The following is a 22,378-nucleotide window of genomic DNA, read 5'->3' on the forward strand; positions in this document are numbered from 1 at the left end:
CAAAGGTGGAAGATATTTTGAAAACAAGGAATTTCTGTTTATAAATTTTAAACGCCAGTCTTAACAAACTTTTATTGAAAACATTCACATGCTAAGGATCTCTCTGCTAAAATGGGAATCTCGCCATTGCATCAGGATGCGTAACCGGTATAGAGTCAGACATGTCCCTGTATAGAATATGTATGCTCCTGCGTTGCTCCCAAGGCCCTGAAGAGGAAAGAACTCAACTTTTGGTGCACCTTACCCTTAGCCACTTCCCCTATAATGGCCTAATAATACTGCCCTGTGACTTTAACTGCACCCTGCCAGCTGGACCTTCAGGAAACAGGGTTAGGCATGGAACGGTTTAGGCACATTGCAGGCAAGTCACACAGGCTCTTACTGATTCAAAAATCTGGTGCGAAGCCTGGAACGCAGAAGCTGGCTGTTGCAGGAGAGAATAGGAGCTTATTAAAGAGTCCAGGAACTGGGGCAACAGCCCTCTCCAAGTTTCTATGGTACCTATCTCTCGTCTCTAGGGGCAGAGGAGCTACTCAACAAAAGGCTGCTTGTCTTAACAGAAATACTTGGAAAAACAGCCTTTGACAACTTGCCAGGTAGAAATGAGCATGCTTAAAGACCACCTGACCAGTCGGTGTGAACCCCACTCCTGCTACCAAGGGATTCTGGGTGATCTACTTTGAATATCCTTTCTGGAGTTGTTTTTAATTGCTCCAAGATTAAATGGAATATTTCTAGGAAGTAGCTGGTCTCCGTCTAACTATAGAAGAAAGAGATCTCACTGACATTACAGGGTCACGGCTATACCCTCCCAGAGTGGCTGTTTTCCTACCTACCTTGATGATCAGGGACACAGGAGTACATGACCAGATCAGAAAGTGTAAAAGCTGAAAATGGGGTTGGAGGCAGAAAGTTCAATGTGTTGCTGGCCACTGTGGTGTCACTGCTCCCGATACAGGTGTAACCTGAATCCCCACTTGGAAGCCAGAAATCAGCTGAGAAGAGGCTTCGGGAGAAAGACTGCCCTGGTCCCGGAGGGTGGAGGCAGTGGGGCCTCAGCACAGTTCATCCACCGAGCAGGCGGGACCCCTGAATTCCTGACTTGCACTGAAGGGTTTGGGTAAGTCCCTTCTGTAGCGCCTCAAAGGATCCTTGTGCAACCTGGGAAGTTACGACAAGAGTTCTGCCGCTTGACCCTGAAGTGTGAACAGAGCACTTTAAAGGAGCATACCGAATGATTGTGCCCTGGTTATTACTTCCTGGCAGCCCCTCAGCCTTACCTGGCTCTGCCATGTAAAGCTGACACGAGGGCGCAGGGCGTTGAGAGCGGTCAGATACCGTGGCCCGAACATCGGGACCTACATCCCAGGACACGGAGGACCCAGGCCCTCCCTGGGCTTCGCCAGGAGACCTGCAGGCCATACAGGGACCCTAACCGGCTTAGTCCTGCCTCAGGGTCCGGGCTGCTCCTCCCTCCAGGAAAAGAGAGTTCGTTCCAGACGATGGAGGAGAGGTCGGGGAGGCGCACTCTGCGTCCCTCCAAGGCGGCTGGCCCAAGCCCCCACGCACCAGCCCTTTCCCCTGCATCGCCCGCCTCGGTGGGAGGGCGGGCCGGGGCTCAGGTCTGCGGAGAAGGGCTCAAGCCAACGACCCCACGATGGAGCAGAGTGTGCTGGGGCTGGGGGCCGGGCTTGCGGGGAGGAGACCTCCTTCCCCCTAACACGGTAACCCCCACCGGTCGATGGGGATCCCACCACGCCGGAATCGCTCTTCCGGTCGGAGCGCCCCCCTCCCCGGAGCCCCGCCCCGCAGCCCACTGCCTGCTGGGATTTGTAGTCCACGGGGGACGGGGCCAGTATGGCAGGCGCGGCGTGTGTGTGTGGGTGTGTGGGTGTGTGTGTCAGTCAGTGTGTTCCGAGGTCTTCTGTGGCCTCCTCATCCTCCTGACCTCGCCCCTGAGGGTACCCTGAACCTGGGCTTGGCACGGGGAACGCAGACCACTGCTCCCGAGGCCCCGCCCCGCTGTCCATTCCTGCTGGGATTTGTAGTTCGGCTGGGGCTCGGGCCTGGGGGCGGGGGGAGATGGGGTCCCACCCGAGCTCGCCTGTGTGCCGTCCTGGTTCCTCGTTCTTCCTGCGGTCCCTGGATCTGCACAGTAGGCCTGGCGCCGGGCCCTCTGGCCCTTCCCGCCGGCCCCCCGCCCCCGCAGTGCATCAGCGGCGCCTGCAGGACCCAGCCGCTCGAGGGGCAAACTGAGGCATGAAGAGGCCCGCGCTCTGGCCGGGTCCGTCCTGGTGTCGGCGGAGCCAGGCCCGAGTGGAAAGGCCGGAGAAAAAGGCCGGAGTGAGGACGTGGCCTGGGAGGCCCAGCCCAGGCCTGGTGGCGCCTCTCAGCTCTTTCGAGACTGCGATCAGTGGTGTCTCAAAATGATCACAGACTCACTCAGGATTGCCTGGGTGCATTACAGCTGATTACCTTACAGGGTTGACAGATAAAATTTTTATTTGCCAAATTTGGCAACCCTACAGAGGGAGCCCAAGGAGGGAGGAAGGCTCTCATGACCAAGAAAACCAAGAAATGGGGCGACTCGAGCCCACAGGTTTACTTCGAGGGTCAAATAAACCGGGTTTGTGCGTGGTGTGTGGGTGGGGAGTGGCAGTGTTTTGAAACCGTAAAGCCAAGGGCGTAGGTGAGGTATTATCATCGTCAGGATCTGAACTGGGAGCACTGGAGAAAAGGCTCTGGGCCTTCAGGAGCCCCGTTCTAAAGAGGAAGGTACCCTTATGTGTGTTACCTGAGTGTAGCTGAGTGTTACCTGAGTGTAGAAACATGGAATCTATTTTTTTTTTTAAAGTGTGGTGAAACGGGTCAAGGATGGAGTCACCACTCAAAGGTTACAAAGCCCATTTGTTTAGTTCGTTGACAGCTTTATTGTACAATTCACTGTTTTATCTGCAGAGTTACACAACCATCACCACAACCTAATTTTATAACATTTTCATCACCCCAAAAAGAAACCTGTACCCCTTAGCAGTCATCCCCTCATACTCCCCATCCCCTCCAGCCCTAGCAACTGCTAACCTACTTTTTATTTCTGTAGATTTGCCTATTCTGGACTTTTCATGAGATCATGTAATGTGTGGTCTTTTGTGATTGGCTTCTTTCACTTAGCATGATATTTAAAAAATTCATCCAGTTTGTAGCATGTGTAGTATCAGCACTCTGTAATATTTTTGCCACTTTTTGTGAGTCTATATTTTTTGAAATAAAACCTTTTTTTTCCTTTTTTGCTGAGGAAGATTAGCCTTGAGTTAACATCTGTGCCAATCCTCCTCTGCTTTATACGTGGGATGCCACTGCAGCATGGCTTCAAGTGGTGTAGGTCCATGCCTGGGATCCAAACCCATGAACCTGTGCCACTGAAGTAGAGTGCACCGAACTTAACCACTAGGCCATGCGGCCAGCCCCAGAACTTTTTATTTTTTTAAAGCAAGATGTCTAGAGGATGAGCAGAATTAGCTCCTTACATGTGAAAGGACTCAGAGCTGGCAAGAGAATTCAATGCAGAGAACAGGGTGGGCCTTGGGAGAGGAGGAGGCAGAGCAGAGCCTGGAAGGGAGGCAGGGGCCCATCTCAGCCCAGCACCACCTGGGGAGGCTGTGTGCAGTGAGGGTTGGGAGGGCAGGCATCAAGTCCCACCACCTGGCTTCCAGCCCATCCTCTGCCACTTACTAAGGAGGTCCTGGAGCAAGTTATTTTGACCTCACTTTGCCTCCATTTCTTCATCTGTAAAATGAGGATAATAAGAGGATCTACTTTAGAGGGTAAATGGGGGATTAAGTGAGAAAGTCATATAAAGACCAGCACTCAGTAGTGTTAGCTCTTATCATGACCTTACAGTGATGAGATGATGAGGACCCAGTGTGACCCTGGCCTTGAGTGGGTAAACCTGTCCTCTTGTGTCCTTCCTGGGGACCAGCCCCTCCTGCCCCGGTCACTCAGTGCCCTCCCCACCACCACAGTGCTCCACCTGATCTCCTGCTGGCCCGCTCATTCATGCTGTACTGGACAGTCCCACTTTCCCAAGAGGTCCCTGAGGAATTCCAGGGTGCCACTGTCCAGGATGCCTGCGAGCACCCAGCAGTGACTAAAAAAAAAAAACAGCAAACAAAAGACTTTCGAATCTTGAGCTTTATTCAGAAAATATGGCCTTCCAGACTCCTGGCCGTTCCTCAGAGCTAGTTGAAATGGTCTAGAAAAATTCACTGCAGATTAAAGGCTAGAAGCATCCGAGTCAATGCCTTCAGAGGAATATTTTGGGGAATTTGATGTTGGAATTTTTAGGTATTGCATCAGATCCCCATCAGCCCCCGAGGCTTAGGAAATGCAACAGCTGTTGGATTTCCTCGTCTGAGCTGCCCCTCTGGACTGGAGTCAGAGGAGCCAGAAAGGACTCTCCTCGGCGAGTGGCTGCATTTTACAGACGGGAAACAGGTGAAGAGAGGGCCATAGGGCAGGGGAGGTAGAAGCCAGGTTGGGAACTCACTCAGGAAGGATCCTTTGCAATTTCAGAAAATTCTTAGCCCTGGAAATCAGTCCATACCTGGGTCCACCGACACAGAAGCAGAAAGCTGGCTGTCCTGGGAAGCCCCAGACCCTTGGCCAGAGCCCAGGCAGCCAAGCCCGGAAGTCAGTGTCTGATGCCTCCTTTTCCTGGTTTCTTTCAGCCAGATGTTTGTCCTAAAAGCAGGAGTTTATTAATAATAATGGTAATGGCACCTCGCATGCATCCAGGCCTTTATTCTTTTCAATGAGCCTCCCATAGGTTGTCGCATGGGATCCCCACAACCCCGCAAGGCAGGAGGGCTGGGTTACTGTCCTTGCTTCACAGGCGAGGAACCCGTGGCTCAGGTTTAAGTGACTTTCCCAAGGCGACAGAGGCTGGGGCAGTACTAGAATGTGGGGATTTTGCCCTCTAATCTGTTAATACATTCAGTAAATAAACTTTTGAGTGTCTCTTACCTGCTGGGTGCTCTGCTGGGTGCTGGGGTCACAAGGATGACCTGACATGGTCCCTGGGCTGGAGGAGTTAACAGTGTGGTGGGGAAGGCACACAGGGAGCAGATGATTGAAAAAAGTGGTGGTGAGGGAACTTTCTGGGGGTGTGGAAGGGTTTTATGTCTTGGTAGGGATGCAGCTTACATGGGTGTTTGCATATGTCAAAACTCATCGAACTCTACACTTATGATTTGTGCATTTCACTGTAAATTTTACCTAAAAAATGCAGAAAATGGGCATGCTCTGGGAGGACGATGCCTAGCAGGGCCTGGGCAGGGCCCAGCTGTCCTGAAGCAGGCTGGGGGCCCACCAGGTTGCCCATGCACACAATTCCAACTTTGCTAGTGGGGTGTGTCTGATAGGTTCTTCCCAGCGGCCTTGATGCGCGGGGCACCTGGGGAGCAAGGAGGAGGGAGTCAGGAATCACTACCCATTGGAGGACGGATATTTAAGCTGGGTCTGCAGGTGAGCAGTTGGTCAGAGGAGGGTGGACAAGTGGAGGAAGGTTGGTTTCTGAGCATTCCTCAGTGAAGTGTGGTTGCCAGTGTTGCCCAGATGGAAAGGGAAAGAACCTGACTTGGAATTGCCTGCCTTACCCCAGGCCCCATCAGTGGGCCTCACAGAAACTCATGCTGGTTGGGATTTTGGAAGCTGCTTCCCAAGAAAGGAAAAAGTCCTCTAACCACTGTCTTAGGGCGTCAGGGCCATGTCCTGGTCCTGATGCCTTCTGTCAGCAAACGTCTTTCGGGGTTTGCCTGCTGCTCATGGCTCTCTCCACTCAGAAGCCAAGGAGAAGTGCAGCCCATTTTCTGGCCAACTCACTTCCAGAGCGCCTGGCCTCCTGGTGCAGACGCTGGCTGGCCTGCTTGCTTCCGAATAAAGAGGAGAAGGGTGAGATGTTGCCGGTCTAGCACGGCTTGAAGCCAGACCATCCTGGATTAGAATCCTGGTTCTGCTACTGAACCGGCAATGTGACCTTGGACAAGTCACTTACCCTCTCTGAGCCTCCCTGAGACTTCTTCATCTATTAGCCAGAATAATGATGGTAGGTATGAAGACTGAACGAGATCACGTTTAAAGTCCCCAGAACATAGTAGGCACTGAAGGAACAGTGGCTGTTGCAGCTCGACTGAGGCCAAGGATCTATCAGTTGGAGGGGCTGTGACCCCTGCCATCCTCTCGCGAAGTTTCCTCATAGCGAGGTTGTCCGTAGCTTCCCGGGTACCCGCCCCAGTCTCCCCGGGAGGGAGGACAGCGAGGGCGGCCTCAGGCCGGCCAGGCCCCTCCCTCGGACCGGCGGCCTCCTCCTCGGGGGCCCCTCCGCCCCTCTCCTCTAAGGGGTGCACCCGCGTATCTAATCGCATCGCCTCGCTTCCTGCAGGGAGGGGCGCGAGAGGGCGGGTCCGTGCTACAGAAATGCTGTATTTTACTCCATTTGGGCCAAACTCTGAGCGTTCCTGCCGAGGGAGACCGGGAGACCGGAGCGGGAGGGAAAACGTGAATCTGGTAAAAAAACAAGTGTGAGAATCTGGTTACCAGATAATGTCCTTAGCGTGTGCGTTCTTTGAGTTCCAAGGCGCTTAAGATTCCTGGGTTGAGTGACCTGCTCTTTTGTTTCGCTGTTAATTTGCACATCTCTTTTTATTTCTGTGGCGATTGGGGCCACCTTTAGCCAGGTGAGCTTCAGATTTGGAGAACAGTGACTCCCATTGTCCTTGTGCCCCTTGGTCGGTGCACAGAGTCCGGAACTTCAGAGCTACCCTGGTTCTGCACCTGTGTAGAACGGAGTCACCAGAGTCGATGAACCTTCCTAGGGTGGAGGCTGGGGCAGGGAGGAGTAATCTGTTGTTTAACTTTCCATCCCCCTGTGGCTACACAGGGCCGGGGGCGGGGGTGGTGCGGCAGGGACATTACTTACCGAGGTGCTGGGCACATATACTGAGGTCCCCTAGTAAATTCTCATCGTTGGGAAGAGAAAGAAGTCTAGGTTCATTGAGCATCTATCATTTGCTGGTTAATTTTACGATCTCATTTAATCTTCGCATTGATGTTTATGCCCATTTTACAGATTGGGCACGGGGAAGCTCAAGGAGGTTCAGTCACTTGCTGGAGGGAGCGCAGCCAGTAAGTAGCTAAACTGTTCAATTCTTTCCACTCTGCCAGGTTATCTGGCCAGCCTCTGGTCCTCACGGGGACAGGGCCCGCTGGGACTTCAACTCAGATTAGCCTATTTTTTTTCCTACATTTTATTTTTCCTTTTTCTCCCTTAAAGCCCCCCCCCCCCACCCCAGTACATAGTTGTGTATTTTTTGTTGTGGGTCCTTCTAGTTGTGGCATGTGGGATGCTGCCTCAGCATGGCCTGACGAGCGGTGCCATGTCCGCGCCCAGGATCCCAACTGGTGAACCCTGGGCCGCCGAAGCAGAGCTTGCGAACTTCACCACTTGGCCACGGGGCCGGTCCCCCAATTAGCCTATTTTTAAGGCCAGCAGTTTGGCCATGGAGACACTCAGATGCCGCCTACAGTTTGTATCCTTGAAAAGAACATTTAACTTCCCATCTTGCTCTGGTCCAGAAATTTTAACACATGGATTGATTTAGTGCCGCTGCCTGCACTGCTGCCCCATGGGTGGGACCTTGACCCTGAGGCTGAGCCTTATCTCTGACTACCCTGTTGACCAGCCCTGGGCCAGAGTCCCGGGCCCGGGAGCTGTGCATGACTGCATAACTGGGTGCTCACTTCCTCTGGAGCACGCCCAGACTGTGCTTCATCCTTCCTCATGGATTCAGAAAAGAATGGAAGGCTCCCTTGCTCTGCCTCCCACTCCCTGGGTGACTGTGGGTGAGTCACTCAGGCGTCAGTATCCTCCTCTAGAAAGGGAGCAAGTGACTTGGACCAGACTAGCTCTGGGGTCCTATGATGTGATGTAGGCAGGCTGCCATGGGTCAAGCCAGAACCGCTGTTACTCGTATTGCTGTCCCTTAGAGGGCGCAGTGCTGAGACTGCGTGACAGTGGACATCAGGTGAATGAGATGCTGATCAAGGGTAGACTTGAGAGGCATTTGGCATGCAGGCACAGCCAAGAATGGTTCACAGGCCTCAGCCACTCCCTCAGAATGGAGCTTCAAAAAAATCAAATGTGTGCATTCAGGGGAAGGAGAAAGACAAGTCAGGGGAGGAAGGAAAAGTCATTGCAGAGGCAGTGACCCCACCCAGGAAGTGTGACTAACCCGGTGGAGGCAGGGGCTGGGCAGATGTGCCTGCCCAAGGCTGGTGAGTAGGGGACGTGGCCAGTTGTGGCTCTCCTGTGGCTCTCCTTGCAGGTCCAGCCTTAGAGATGCTGACCCTGGCCTGCAGCCTGCGGAGACCACTGCGGGGAGGCCCCAAGCTGGGGTGGACCTCCAGCCTGCCCGCGGGTGCCTCTGAGGAGCCAGCCTGGCAGCACCCACCGCTCGCCCTCAGTGCTGCTCTTCCCGCCAAGGCTGCCAGCCTCCCAGCTCTGTCCGCCCCCTCCTGTCGGAGGATGGGCTGGGGAAGGAGCCAGGGGTGGGGCAGGAGAGGGCCAGCCCAGGAGGAGTCAGAGAGATGTGAGAAGCTGGGGTGGGGCAGGCTGGGAGGAAGCAGAGCTTGAAAAGCTGAAGGAGGAGGAGGAAGAGCTGCAGAAAGGTGAAGTGGGAGGGTGGCTGAGGGAGAGTGGCCCCCGGGCCTGGGCTGATCCGGACCCTCTCAAGTGGGCAAGTGAGGCCTGGCTGTCGGGGTCTGGAAACAGAGACTCACATTTCTGGAAACTGCTTTGTCCAGGACTGGTGTCCCCGAGCCTGCGGTCCTGGCAGCTTTACGCCAGGACCCAGGTATTTTATCTGACTGAAGCCTCGAAGCTGCCCTGGGGGACGGCTGTGCTGTGCTCAGGACATTGATGAGGAGCTCCGGGGTCAGGGCTTGTCCTGGCTTGTATGAGAGTTGGTGCCTGACCTCCTGACAGAGGCCACCGCACCAAGTGACCGGACTCCTGAAGGCCCTCAGCCAGCCGGGAGCTGCATTCCGATTTGGCGATACTTGTCCCTGGGGCAGGACTGTGCTGTGACTGTAGTTAGGTGGGCTGGGGGTGGGGGGGCTGTTGAAGAGGGCTCCCCCCCCTGCCCCCAGCAGGCCTGGCATTTGAATTCAAATACAAGGGGCACAGTATCTGAATTATTTTGCAAATTTAGCAAGACTCCAGCCAAGGGTCTGGCCAGCTGCCTGGGGTGGGGGTGGGGGGCGGGAGGAGGAGGGATGTGAAGGTGGAGGAGGGCAAAGGGTGGGACTCCTACTTGTTGTCAGTGAAGGAGCACTGGCCCAAGAGTGCCTGGACAAGGCCTCTGGACCTAGCTCCTGAGCATGCCCACATCCAGGCTAGGAGGACCCCGTGTCGTTTCCAGTGCTGACACGCTTCCCTCCACCCTTTCTTGAGGAGAGGGGCAGGGGCTGTTTCATTTCACAACTAAGGGCAAATGGGACAGAGAGGTGAAGGGACCTGTTGGGGACCAACGGAATCGGTCTGAGGAGGGCAAAGGTAGCCCGGAGGACTTTTTGTCATTCTGGCAGCTGTCAAGCGCTGCCTTCAAGGTATGCGTAACAGCGACACCCCCACCCCACCGCAGGGTCCCCCAGTGTGTCCTCAACCGCCAGGCTCCTTCCTAAGTCAGTGCCATGGGACAGCCAGCAGGGCACACATCCTCGCCCCACCCCTAGCCCCGTGGCAGTCCAACGGGAGCCTCTGCTTTCTGCCTCCGAGTCTGCTCCAGCCTGCCCCGTCCGTCTGTTGACATCCTGCACTAGCTGTCAGGCTCCCTCTGGTCTAATAATTGGAACCCAGCAAGTCCAGTTAATTAAATGCATTCTCTGAGCACCTGCAGGGTGCCAGGCTCAGTGTGAGGTTCCAGCTAGATGGAGAGAGGCAAAATACAGTGCCTGCCCCAAAGGCCCCTTCGGTCCAGTAGGGGAGATGGGCAGACCCGTAGCTCACTGCATTAATCACAGAGTGGGGAAAAACAAAGGCTTTAATGTAAAGGTATAGAAGTGGCTGCCTCGTGAGGTGGTGAGTTCCCCATCACCAGAAGTGTTCAAGAAGAGGATGGTGAGGGGTGCTATAGAAGGGGTTTCTGTGCAGTGGGTATGTGTTGGGAGGTGGATGCAGAGCAGGATGAGATAAACATTAAGGCTCCTTCTAATGCTGATATCTGTGACTGCGTGACATTCCCCACATAGGGGAAGTTTGTCTGCTGTCCCAGTGGGTGTGATGGCTCTCAACTTCACTACCCACTTGAGCGAGACACGGGTTGTTCTTCATTTCTGTGTCATCCCTCCCCCACCCCCGCATCCTGCCCAGTACCAAGCTCCCAGCATAGACCTCAAATGGAATTGAGTAGACCCTGCCCAGGGCTGCTTGAGGAACGCAGGGTGTCAGGCGTGTCCCCCGCTCTGGTTGAGACATGAAGCTGTCAGGTCCTGCTGTAAGACAGCCTGCAGGCAGGGACTGAAGTAAGTGCTCCCAGGTGAGAGGGCTAGTAGAGCTCCCAGAGGAGGCCAAGGCCACCAAATGTCCTGGCAGGCTCCTCAGACAGCTGGGGCTTGAAAGGCCTGGAGGGGCGGTGGGGCTAGGATGGACATGACGGTGGAGGTGTGCACAGAGGACGCTCAGGGAGCTGTGGGCTGTGGGCTTGGGCTGGGGGGAGAGGAGAGAAGGAGAGGCCCGGGGTCAGGAGGGGACAGTCACTGGTGAGAGCCTGGAGCAGAAGGCTGGAGGCAGGACTCTGAGCAGGCAGCAGCCTGACCCTGCCTTAGAGTCACCTGGAACGTCTCCAACACTGATACCAGCTCCACCCCAGAGTCTGATTTTCACTAATCTGGTATGTGCCCTGGGCATTGGCTTTTTTTTTTTTTTTTTTTTTTTTTTTAGGAAGATTAGCCCTGTGCTAACTACTGCCAATCCTCCTCTTTTTTTGCTGAGGAAGACTGACCCTGAGCTAACATCCGTGCCCATCTTCTTCTACTTTATATGTGGGATGCCTACCACAACATGGCTTTTGCCAAGCGGTGCCATGTCTGCATCCGGGATCCGAACCGGCGAACCCTAGGTCGCCGAGAAGCGGAACATGTACACTTAACCGCTGCACCACCAGGCCGGCCCTGCATTGGGCCTTTTTTAAAGCCCCCCAGTGATTCTAATGTGCAGGCAAGTGTGAGTTGCTGTTCTGGACAGAGTTAACTGGCAGCGTCAGAATCACCTGGAACATATGTTCAAAATGAGGATGCACAGGGCACACCCCACACCTGTGGGCTCAGACTCTCCAGGCCTGGGGCTTGGCACCTCTGTTTTTATAAGATCCTGAGGTACTTCTAACAGGCAGCCAGAGTGGAGAGCCGGAGTGATGAGGGAGCAGGCAGCCAAACCCCGTTCATCAAACCCTGCAGTGGCTCTCAGAGGGGCCCCGGCATGTGGGCTGCTTGCGTTTGAGTTACGGCCAGAGCTCTTACATCAGTAACACAGAAAAATAGGAAAGCTGACAATTGACCCTCTTAGTCACACCATCTCCGTTTCCGAGCTCTCCCCACTGACTTGGGCTTTGGGCGGCCGCCTCCCCACTTCAGACCTGAGTCACAGGCTCAGCTGCCTGGTGCAGGGGATGTGGGCACAGCATGTGACTGACTCTCTGTAGGATGGAGAAACTTGAAAGTTTCCCTCCCCCAAACCTCCCCCTCCCTGCCTCCCTGCTTTGCGGGAAGTGTGGTTCCAAAAAGTGCCTTCAGCTGTGTTGTAATTTAGGCATGGAAAATGAAAGTCATAATTCATGTGGTAATTTACATCCATTACCGCTGCTCGTGTCTCCCTCTGTTTCTTGCTCAGTCAACATCCACCCACCCATCCCCCAAAGATTTCCCTGCTTCCCCAGCCCCCAAGAATCTCCTAGTGGTGCCACTTTGCCTCTTCACCCTGAAATTCCCCAGGCCCTTTTAGCCTGTGTCCCTGGGACTCACATTACTAAAGTTGGTGTGGTCTCAGCGTTTTAAGCCAAAAGAAGAAACCCTCTAGTAATGGGAACATGTGAAAGAGACAGTGAGTGAAGCTGTAACTTCTGCATTTGCTGAAAAAGGTAATTTTTTTTTTAAATGCTTGCCTTTAGCTTTTTTTTCCCCCTGAATTAACTTTTGTCCAAAAAAGGTTGCTCCCACTGACCTACAGAATAAAGGTGATGTTCATCATCCTAGCATTTGAGGGGAGCTGGGCATACAAGCGTGATAGCTGATGCCTGGGAATGGGTGAGATTCCCCAGGGAGGGAGTTTAGAATTAAAGAAAGCGCTAAGTCTAATGTTAGCTGTAGGCTTTTTTTTCCTTTTGTTTGTTTGTTTTTGGTAGATGCCTTTTATCAGGTTAAGCAAATTCCCTTCTATTTCTAGTTTGCTGAAAGTGTTTTTTTTTTTTTAAAATCAGGAATGGATGTAGAATTCTGCTAAATGCTTTCTCTGCATCTATTGAGACAAGTGTATATAAATATATATATTTATTGTCAACAAAAATAATCCATAACCAATCTATAAGTGAAAATTTGGGAGAGTTTATTCTGAGTTAAAATCTGAGGACCATGGCCTGGGGCCTTTCTTCCCCGAAGGAAGAAAGGGCACTGAAGAAGTGGGGTGCACAGAGTGGTTATATACCCCCAAACAGGGTGTTTCACATATGATTGAAATGTCCCTTTTACGAGAGTCGGCACAGTGGATTGATGGAAACAGTAGGTAGGTCTGCCATCTCGGTGAACACAGCAGGGTGGCAGGTCTGTTGTCCCAAGCTGGGTGGTCACAGGCAATCAGTTCCTAGCCTAAGGAAAGAAGCTTATCCTTAAGGAAATGCCAATGTGGGGGAAAGTTGCACCTTTATCTCAGGGGCCTTTGTTTTTGCCATAGGAAATGTTTTAAAGCAGATATGCAATGCTCAACAGCCACAGTCACGCCCTTTTGGAAAAACAAGGTCAGGCCGAATTAGGTTTATACCAAATGGCTTCCTCATGTACTCCAATATATCCTATTGCTTGCCATTTTTATTTGTCATTATTTAGTTTGTTAATAGGGTGGGTCACATTGATTAATTTTCATATGTTAAAACCAACTTTGCATTCCTTAGATAAACCCCGTTTAGTCATAATATTCTATCCTTTTTATATATCACTGAATTCCAAATGCTAAAATTTTATTAATGTTTTCTGTGTCTATGTTCATGAGGGATATTGATCTAATTTTTTAATTTTCTTTTCTATAATATATTTGTCTGGTTTTGTTCTGTCAAGATAATGCTGGCAGCATAGGGTGAGTTGAGATGTTCTCTCCTATTTTCTGGAAGAGTTTGTGTAGAATTGGTATTATGTCTTCCTTAAATTTTTGGTAGAATTTATCTGGACTTGGAATCTTTTTTGGGGGAGAAGTTTTTAAGTACAAACTCAATTTCTTTAATAGCTATTAGAAGGATTCAGGTAATCTAGTTCTTCTTGAGTGAACTTTCATAATTTGTATCCTTCAAGGAACTTGCCCATTTCATATAATTTGTTGAATATATTGGCATAAAGCTTTTGTAATATTCACTTTACCCTTTGAATATCTGTAGGATCTGTGGTGATGTCATCTCTCAATTGTTTCTGTATTGGAAATCTGTGCCTTTTCTTTTTCCTAATCAGTTTGACGAAAGGTTCATTCATCAATTTTATTGATTTTTTTTTGAAAACCAGCTTTATTGATTTTATTTTTTTGTTTTCTATTTCTTTTTTTTAATTTTTTTTTCCAAGGAAGATTAGCCCTGAGCTAACATCTACTGCCAATCCTCCTCTATTTGCTGAGGAAGACTGGCCCTGAGCTAACATCCATGCCCATCTTCCTCTACTTTATATGTGGGATGCCTACCACAGCATGGCTTGCCAAGCAGTGCCATGTCTGCACCCGGGATCCAAACTGGCGAACCCCAGGCTGCCGAAGTGGAATGGGTGAACTTAACTGCTGTGCCACTGGGCTGGCCCATTATTTTTTTGTTTTCTATTTCTACTCTTATTTGTGTTTATTTTCTTCTGATTATTTTGGGTTTAATTTACTTTTCCTTTTCTGATTTTGTTTTTATGGTGGAAACTGATGTTGCTGATTTTAGACTTTTCTAATATAAGTCGTTATTGCTTAAAGAACTGTATCCTAGCCTCCTGCAATACCCAGAGTTAGAGGTCTGGAAGCAGGAGACAAGTGTGGCTGAGAGGTCACAGCAAGGGGAAGACACTGGCCCAGGAGCCAGAGACCTGGTTTTCACTGGCCTCTCACTAGCTGTGTGACTTTGGACTTAGACTCTCTGAGCCTCACTTTCGTTGCTTGTGTGATGGAGCCAAGGATAATCTCCTCTTGGGCTCTTGAAGATGAAGTAGTTGATGAATACGCAAGTACTTGGCCACCTGGAATGGCCTCCCCAGACCAGTGTGAAGGGTGATTGTCATGACATTTGTAATAACAATGGCTTCTTCTGTCTTTCCAGATCTGGAAACAGCATGTACACACCCATCCCCAAGAGGTAGGCTATGCACCCCATCCCCTTCCCCCCGCCCCAGGCCTGCCCAGGTCTCTGTGCTTGGGTCCACTCCTCAAGGGCCCTGGCCACTGCCAACCCTCTCCCCTCCCACAGCGGCTCTCCATTCCCAGCCTCAGTGCAGGATCCCGGCCTGCACGTATGGCGGGTGGAGAAGCTGAAGCCAGTACCAGTAGCACGAGAGAACCAGGGCATCTTCTTCTCTGGTGACTCCTACCTGGTGCTGCACAATGGCCCGGAGGAGCTCTCCCACCTGCACCTGTGGATCGGTAAGGGAGCTGGGGGAACTGTTGGGGTCCTGGCTCAGGCAGGGGCCAGGGCTGGGATGGGTCTCACAGGCCTTGCCCTGCCACCTCCCACCTGCCCCAGGCCAGCAGTCATCCCGGGATGAGCAGGGGGCCTGCGCTGTGCTGGCTGTGCACCTAAACACCCTGCTTGGGGAGAGGCCTGTGCAGCACCGCGAGGTGCAGGGCAATGAGTCCGACCTCTTCATGAGCTACTTCCCACGTGGCCTCAAGTACCAGGTCAGAACCCACCTCTTGGCACCCCGACGCTGTGAATTCTTGCAGAGCCAGCTGCCCTTCCAGCTGCTTCTTACCCTGCAAAAGGCCCAGACGCCCTCGGGACTGGGTCCTCCCCACCTTTCTTCCCATCTCCCAGTGGGCTGGGGTATGGAGGGGTCCCGGCCTGCCATCAGCCCACTCAGGCTGGTTGTCTGGGCTGCAGGAAGGTGGAGTGGAGTCAGCCTTTCATAAGACCTCCCCAGGGGCCACCCCAGCTGCCATCAAGAAACTCTACCAAGTGAAGGGGAAGAAGAACATCCGTGCCACCGAGCAGGCGCTGAGCTGGGACAGCTTCAACACCGGAGACTGCTTCATCTTGGACCTTGGCCAGGTGGGCGGACAGGACTGGTCTGAGCACGCTGTGTTGGCACCGTGTTATAAAAGGGCAGGGACCAGGAGGCCAGGGGAAAGGGAGAGAAGCTGAGAGGCCCGTTCCAAGTGGGATGCTCCAGCCATTAGAAAACATGCTTATCTTCGAAACCTCCCTTTGCCGTCTAGCTTTGGTCTCTAACACTGGAGCCTACTCTGTCCTCTTGGAGCCTTTGTGCTCTGAGCTAGCTGCCTGCCAGCCCATTGGTTAATTAACTCATCCATTCACTCAGTGAATCTATGATGCCTGCTCTGGGCCAGCACGGAGACTACGAATTGCTTGCCGCGGGGAGGCAGCCAAGAAGGGCCTGTCACTTGCCGTCATCCACAGCAGGATGTGATGAGGGCTCTAAGAGAGGCAGCAGCATGTGCTGGGGGAGCTTGGGGCAGGGAGGGGCCCCCTAGGCTGAGCCGAAGCCATTGTCCCAGGTAGGTGCCATTTGACTAGACCTTCATGGAGGGGAAACACCATTCCAGGCAAAGGAACAGGTGAGCTGAGGTCCTCGGCGGTGGAAGCATGGTGATAGCAGGGAAGGGTCTGGAGACGGTTGACTGGCACCCAGGGTGGGGACAGGAGCAGTGAGAGTGAAAATTGTTAAGGAAGGTGAGGCCGAGGTCATGAGGAGATTGACTGATCGCCTGAGGAGTCTGGACCGCATTTGTGGTGCCAGAGATTTCAGGCAGGAACATCCACCAAGGAGCTCCTGGGAAGGAGGACTAGAAGCAGTGGGATGGAGGTGGGGGCCAGCCGGGGGGAGAGGTGGTGAGGGCCGTGCCTGACAGGGATGCAGCAGGGAGTGCGAGGTACCGGCTCAAGGATGCCGTTCACCCATTTCATTCATTGAATAAATGTTGATTTTGTGCCTAAATATGTGCCAGTCTCTGTTTCAGCACTGGGCATACAGCAGTGAATGAAGCGAAGTAAAACAAAACACAGCATTCATGCCCTAATGGAGCTTACTTTCTAGGCCAGGAAGATAGATTATAATCAAGATGAAGATCTTTAAATATGTGCTGATAAATGATGCGGAGAAAAATAAAGCAGGAGGGAGATGGGGGGCTGGGCAGAGAAACACTCTTGCAAAGAGTTGTCATTCTCAGAGAGGCCTCTGCACCTCCTCCTGTCTTGCTTCAGGGGACAGTTCTTCAGACCCCCCCCCCCACCCAACACAGACACACACACACACACAGATACACACATACAGCCAAGGGGCAGGATGAGGCAGCTGGCCCTAACCTGAGCCTCCCTACTTCCATGCAGAACATCTTCGCCTGGTGTGGTGGAAAGTCCAACATCCTGGAGCGCAACAAGGCGCGGGACCTGGCCCTGGCCATCCGGGACAGTGAGCGGCAGGGCAAGGCCCAGGTGGAGATCGTCACTGATGGAGAGGAGCCTGCCGAGATGATCCAGGTTGATGGGACATTGGGGTGGGTGGCCAGGAGCCTCTGCTTGAAAGTCCTGAGAGAAGCTGGAGAAGCTGGGGTCATGAGGGTGGTCAGTGGAGGATGGTGGGGGTGGGGGCATCTGGGGCGCTGCTCAGGGCTGTGACTAGCTCGCAGGGTGCCATGGTGTGATTCAGCATTGTGTACCCCTCTGGGTGGGTGGACCAGTGGCCTGGCAGGTGGGGTGGGCTGGACCCAGCCTCACTCCCCTCTGTGCGGTGCCCTTGTGCAGGACACAATTTGCCTCACCAGAGGCGGTGGCCCTGGTTATGATGGGTTGGGAAGGTCCAGGGTAGGTGCCCAGGAATCCATGGAAACCTGGCCTGCCCTGGCCCCTGCAGGTCCTGGGCCCCAAGCCTGCTCTGAAGGAGGGCAACCCCGAGGAAGACCTCACAGCTGACAAGACAAATGCCCAGGCCGCGGCCCTGTATAAGGTGGGCACTCAGGGCCCGCTCTGGGACCAGGCAGGGGTGGGAGCCTGGTGCATGGGGTGGGGCCTGAAGGGAGAGGAGAAAGCAGTGGGAAGGTTGGGCTGGGCACCAGGGTGGTTTATCCCTGGCTTGGAGTGAGAGGAGGATGGGAAGTGGACTGATGTTAGGCCCTTCTGAGGAAATAAATGCCACTTTACTTCCGGCCCATTCTTGGAAAAGGAGATTTGAAGCCAATGCTGAGCTTTACCTTTTGAATTCTTTGCATTTGTTTGTAATTCGCAATCCACTTAATTTCCAAATGGATTCACGGCCTCTGCAAGCTGCCATGATTGAGGGTGGGGCGGTGAGTGGGGGCTGCCTGGGATTTGCCGGTCAATTCTTCCTCCTTGTCCCGTCTGCTCCTTGGGCCTGGGGTGCTGGGTGGGGGCCGTGGCGCAGGGAGGCGGCCTGCTCCTTGGGCAGAAGTTAGGGCTGGTGTTGGGGGAGGAGGGTGGGATCTGGCACTGCCTGTCCTCCCCAGGTCTCTGATGCCACTGGACAGATGCACCTGACCAAGGTGGCCGACTCCAGCCCCTTTGCCGTGGAGCTGCTGCTGTCTGACGACTGCTTTGTGCTGGACAACGGGCTCTGTGGCAAGATCTACATCTGGAAGGGTATGTTTGGCTTCTCCACTCCGGCCTGAGACCCCTCTGGCTGCTCCGACCCAGGCAGGCTTCCCATTGGAGGGCCAGCCTGCCTGGCTGCTTTCAAAAGACAGCCTCAGGGAGCCTGCATGCTCCGGACCTTGAGGCTGAGGGTTTTCTCTTTGCTGTTCCCACCCCCTAATTCTAGGCAAAGGTTCTGAAACTTCAGCATGCCACAGAATCACCAGAGGGCCTGTTCAAACAGATAGCTGGACCGAGATTCTGATTCACTAGGTCTGGGGTGGAGCCCAAGAATTTGCATATCTAACTGGTTCCCAGGCCTTTTGAGGATCTGTCCTAGAGCGCTCCTGAGCCTCCAGGGCTGCTGGCCCCCTGATCCTGCCATTCTGCCTCGAGGTGTGAGAGAGAGAGATTTTAGCTAAATTAAATCTCACTTTATGCAGTGGGTAGTCAACTGGTAGAACTAGTTTTTCCAAGAGGTTTCATTGGCTGGGAATAGAAACACTGTTGTGCAGAAGCCTGTTTGCTTGGTTTGACTCTGAAAATGGTGAAACAGAGCTCAGAGCCTCTGAGTGATACTGGGAGCCATTGACGCCACCATGCTTGCCTTTTCTTGAGCCTGGCTCATCTCCCTGACCAGCTCATAAACCTCTTGAAAGCAGCAACCATATCGTCTGTAGTGTCTTGACGAAATAGTATTTGCTCAATGACTATCTGTGGGGTCAACCAAGGCCCCAGCCCCAGGCTAGTCAGGAAGAGAGAGAAGTAGTAGGTGTTCTAACCATAGCTGCTCCTGGACAATAAATACTCTTGCCCTGGGGAAGGGCCTGGAGCAGCAAGCAGCATGGCAGGTTTCTAAGAGTGAGAGAGTGTGGTGTGTGTTTGCATGGTGTATGTATGTGGTGTGTGTGTGTGTGTGTGTGGTGTGTGTGTGGTGTGTGTGGGGGGGGGGGCGGAGGACTGTGCTGCTGGAGCTCCCCTTCCCCTCCTGCCACAGGGAGCCTTTTCCATGGAACCAATTCCAAGCATAGGGAAGTCCCCAGACGCCCATGAAAGTGTATTTAGCCTGAAGCAAAGAATGGAACCATTTTGGAAAGAGAAACCAGGGGAGCAAAAACAGGAAACCTGGGAGCTGGTCCGAAGCTGGTCAGATCAGAGAGGAAGGATACAGCACATTCATTCCGGATACATTGTAGCAACTGGACTGTCATAGCCTGGCTGGAGAGCCAGCCACAATTCACAACATTGTTTCCTTGGAAAAATGCCTTAAGCTGGAGCACACTTTGCATTAGAGGGACGGCCTGCAGAGGGGAATGGATGACTGGTGGTCTTCCTTTTCATAAACTCTTCGTCGGCATACCCATCAGGCCAATGTTGGCTATGTGGCCTTAGACGAGTAATACCCTGGTAAATCACACCCTTTTGTCCTATTTAGTTTTACACAAAAGGCTTGATGACAGTGCAGCTGACAGACTCCAGAGGCCAGGGGTCCTGGGCTGGGGTCATGGCTTTAGTGTCTGATGCCGCAACACTCGCTTTCCCTGAGGATCCCTGGGGTCCTCGTCCGAGCAGAGGTTTTGGTAATGAGAGCAGCAGAAAAGCAGTCTCCATCTGCCCTGGAGCTGCCAGGTGGGGAGAAGTCTCCAGGGGCTGACTCCACACCTCCAGAGAGCTCCTCAGCATTCTTAGCACCTCCTGGGCCATTTATCTCCGAAGCTGCCAGCTAGTCTGTGGAGCCCCTTAAATTTCTTTGAGAAAAATGGGATGCGAGCCAGAGAGGGTCCCTGTTCTTTTAAAAAATCTCCTTCCTGTGATCCAGGGCGAAAAGCTAATGAGAAGGAGCGGCAGGCGGCCCTCCACGTGGCTGAGGACTTCATCTCCCGCATGCAGTACGCCCCAAACACTCAGGTGAGGAGATGCCCTGGGCCCAGACTCTCCTCCTGGGGCCTCCTGCTCCTCATATGGGACAAGAAGAGCAGGAAGGCCCCGGGCACAGTCAGGAATAGTCAGGCTTCCCTACCAGACCCATCCAGTGGGAAGGCCCTTCACAATCCTTCACCACTGAAAAGTACATGTTAGTTTCTAAGAGGATGTTGGGCAGCACTCCCCCGGGAGCCAGGACTCCCTTTTGACAGCATGTGCTCCTCCTCTGGCCCACTGTCCCTAGCTTGTACCACCCCTCCTCACCCCGCATGGTGACTCCACAAGTTATTCCAAAGCAGCTGATAAGGCTCATCTAGAATTGGGGCGTCTGTCAAACTGTGCACCCAGGTCCTTGAAGCAGTCTGTCTTCTCAGCCCGTGTCCCTGTTATCTTCCTTCTTGTCTCTTGGCTTATCTGGAGGAGCAGCCCCGGCCTGGATGGAGTGCGGACTCAGGCCTGGTGCCCAGCACCCTCCTCCATAGCCCTGGCCTTCCCTGGCGGAGGCAGAGGTGGCATCCTTGTGAACCAGACTTCTCCCCTGCTGTCCCCACAGGTGGAGATTCTGCCCCAGGGCCGCGAGAGTCCCATCTTCAAGCAATTCTTCAAGAACTGGAAATGAGGGTGGGTGTCGTCTGCCTAACCTGCTTGCTCCTCCTCCGGCTGCCTGGTCAGTGCCAAGGAGCACCCGCGGATGTTCAATAAAGGAGACAAGTGCTTCCCCGCTCTCTGCCTGCACTGCCTGCGCTGAGCTAATCCTCACTGCCCCGCTATTCCCCCCGGCTCATCCCCAGGCTGGGGTGGAGGAGGACCCGGTGACAATTCCCTTCTCCAAGGGGCCAGAGCTGGCTTCGCATGTAGAGGCAGAGGGGCCAGGAGCCCCAGCAGGCCTGGCAGTGCTGCTGTGAATCCAACAGGGAGGTGGCACAGTGCCAGGCCTCAGGATCACTTTCACCAGGGTTTCAGTTCAGTCTCACATTCCCACGGGGAGAACGTTGTGGCAACCGGCTTGGGATGCATCTCCGTTCAAACCAGGACTTCCTCACATGCCCTAATAAACCATCACTAGGCAGCCTCCCAATGATGTATGCTCGCCAAGTGAGAGGACAGCTTTCACTAGAGTGCAGAGGTCTGGCTTGTCACTTCATAGGGACACTGCATGTGTGTTAGGCTGATGCGCACAGAGCCACTGTGGGGCCGTGGGAGAAGCACGGGACTAGTGTCGAGTCATGTGTTCTGGTTCTCACCCTGCCTCTGTTTCATCCTGGGCAAGTTGCTTTCCCTGTCCAGGCCTTAGTTCATTCTCTTGTATAATGGGGTGGTGGCTGGAATATCAAAGAGGTTAGATAGTTAACTTGGGGGGAGAATGGAATAGCCCCAAAGTGGTCCCGTGCTGGAGGGCGTGACCCACGGGGGCAAGAGCAAGGCGGGGCTGTGTAAGCCTGGACCAGATTCCACAAGGCCTGGCAGGACTGCAGCTGTCCTGACCCCCCTCACCCGTGGGCCCTAAGGGCTAGGTGGCTTCTGAGCTCTGACATGCTGGATTCTTCCATCCCAAACAGAAATTCTAATCCAATTCATTCTATAAGCTCCCCTGTGTACCCCCCAGCCCTTCTCTCTGCACAGAGCTGTCCAGTCGTCCACCTGACAGCCACACAAAGAGCACGTGCCAGGGAGGAGTTTCAAAAGGGGAGAGAGGGGGCTGGCCCCGTGGCCGAGTGGTTGGGTTCATGCGCTCTGCTTCAGTGGCCCAGAGTTTCACCAGTTCAAATCCTGGGCGCCGACATGGCACCACTCATCAGGCCATGCTGAGGTGGCGTCCCACATGCCACAACTAGGACTCCCGACTAAAATATACAACTATGTACCAGGGGCGCTTTGGGGAGAAAAAGGAAAAATAAAATCTTAAAAAAAAAAAAAAAGGGGGAGAGAGCAGGGTGGCACCACGTCCGTGGTGCTGACATTTTTAGTGTTCTGAAGCATTTTAAGTCTCTTATGAAAGGCCTAGGCCTTTCCCAAGAAAAACGCACAGATTAAGATTTTTCCATCCACTACCTTCAGAGGGTTTGGACACCCCCACAACCAGTCCATCAACAGAACCACAACTTAACCCCCAGATTGCTAATGGGCTCCAGGTCTGAAGTGGTGAGCATGCTGAGAGGTTTACACAGGGAGTGATGGGGGAAGAAAGGGCTCCTGCGGGGGCCACTGGCCTCCCTTCCAGCTGGAGGCCCATGTGGACTGGGCCCGGGCTGTGCTGTTGGGGGAGCGTTCATGGTCAGGTCTGCCGAGTTAGCCTTCTGGTCTCAGAGCAAGCGAAAGGAATCTGCAGGAAAGGAACCACTGAACCTGACACTCCC

At 53.3% G+C, this 22,378-nt stretch overlaps 1 protein-coding gene across 10 annotated transcripts; it reads left to right on the forward strand.

Annotated features, from left to right (window-relative positions):
• Positions 1 to 980: 980 nt before the first annotated feature.
• CAPG (capping actin protein, gelsolin like) lies at positions 981 to 20,744 on the forward strand. Of its 10 annotated transcripts, none has more exons than XM_023618807.2 (11): positions 1,010 to 1,120; positions 7,127 to 7,182; positions 14,598 to 14,633; positions 14,745 to 14,917; positions 15,018 to 15,172; positions 15,375 to 15,542; positions 16,842 to 16,991; positions 17,365 to 17,457; positions 17,975 to 18,107; positions 19,918 to 20,006; positions 20,575 to 20,744. In XM_023618807.2, the coding sequence occupies exons 3-11, from the start codon at positions 14,611 to 14,613 to the stop codon at positions 20,638 to 20,640; spliced, it is 1,050 nt and encodes a 349-aa protein (XP_023474575.2). In that variant the 5' UTR covers positions 1,010 to 1,120; positions 7,127 to 7,182; positions 14,598 to 14,610; the 3' UTR covers positions 20,641 to 20,744. The 10 variants fall into 10 exon arrangements, with proteins under 10 accessions (XP_070091333.1, XP_023474575.2, XP_070091334.1 ...); XM_023618806.2 differs by lacking the exon at positions 1,010 to 1,120 and adding an exon at positions 4,428 to 4,494; XM_005599865.4 differs by lacking the exon at positions 1,010 to 1,120 and adding an exon at positions 6,288 to 6,564.
• Positions 20,745 to 22,378: the final 1,634 nt, after the last annotated feature.

This window comes from Equus caballus, chromosome 15 (assembly GCF_041296265.1).
Source record: "Equus caballus isolate H_3958 breed thoroughbred chromosome 15, TB-T2T, whole genome shotgun sequence".
NCBI classification, from domain to species: domain Eukaryota; kingdom Metazoa; phylum Chordata; class Mammalia; order Perissodactyla; family Equidae; genus Equus; species Equus caballus.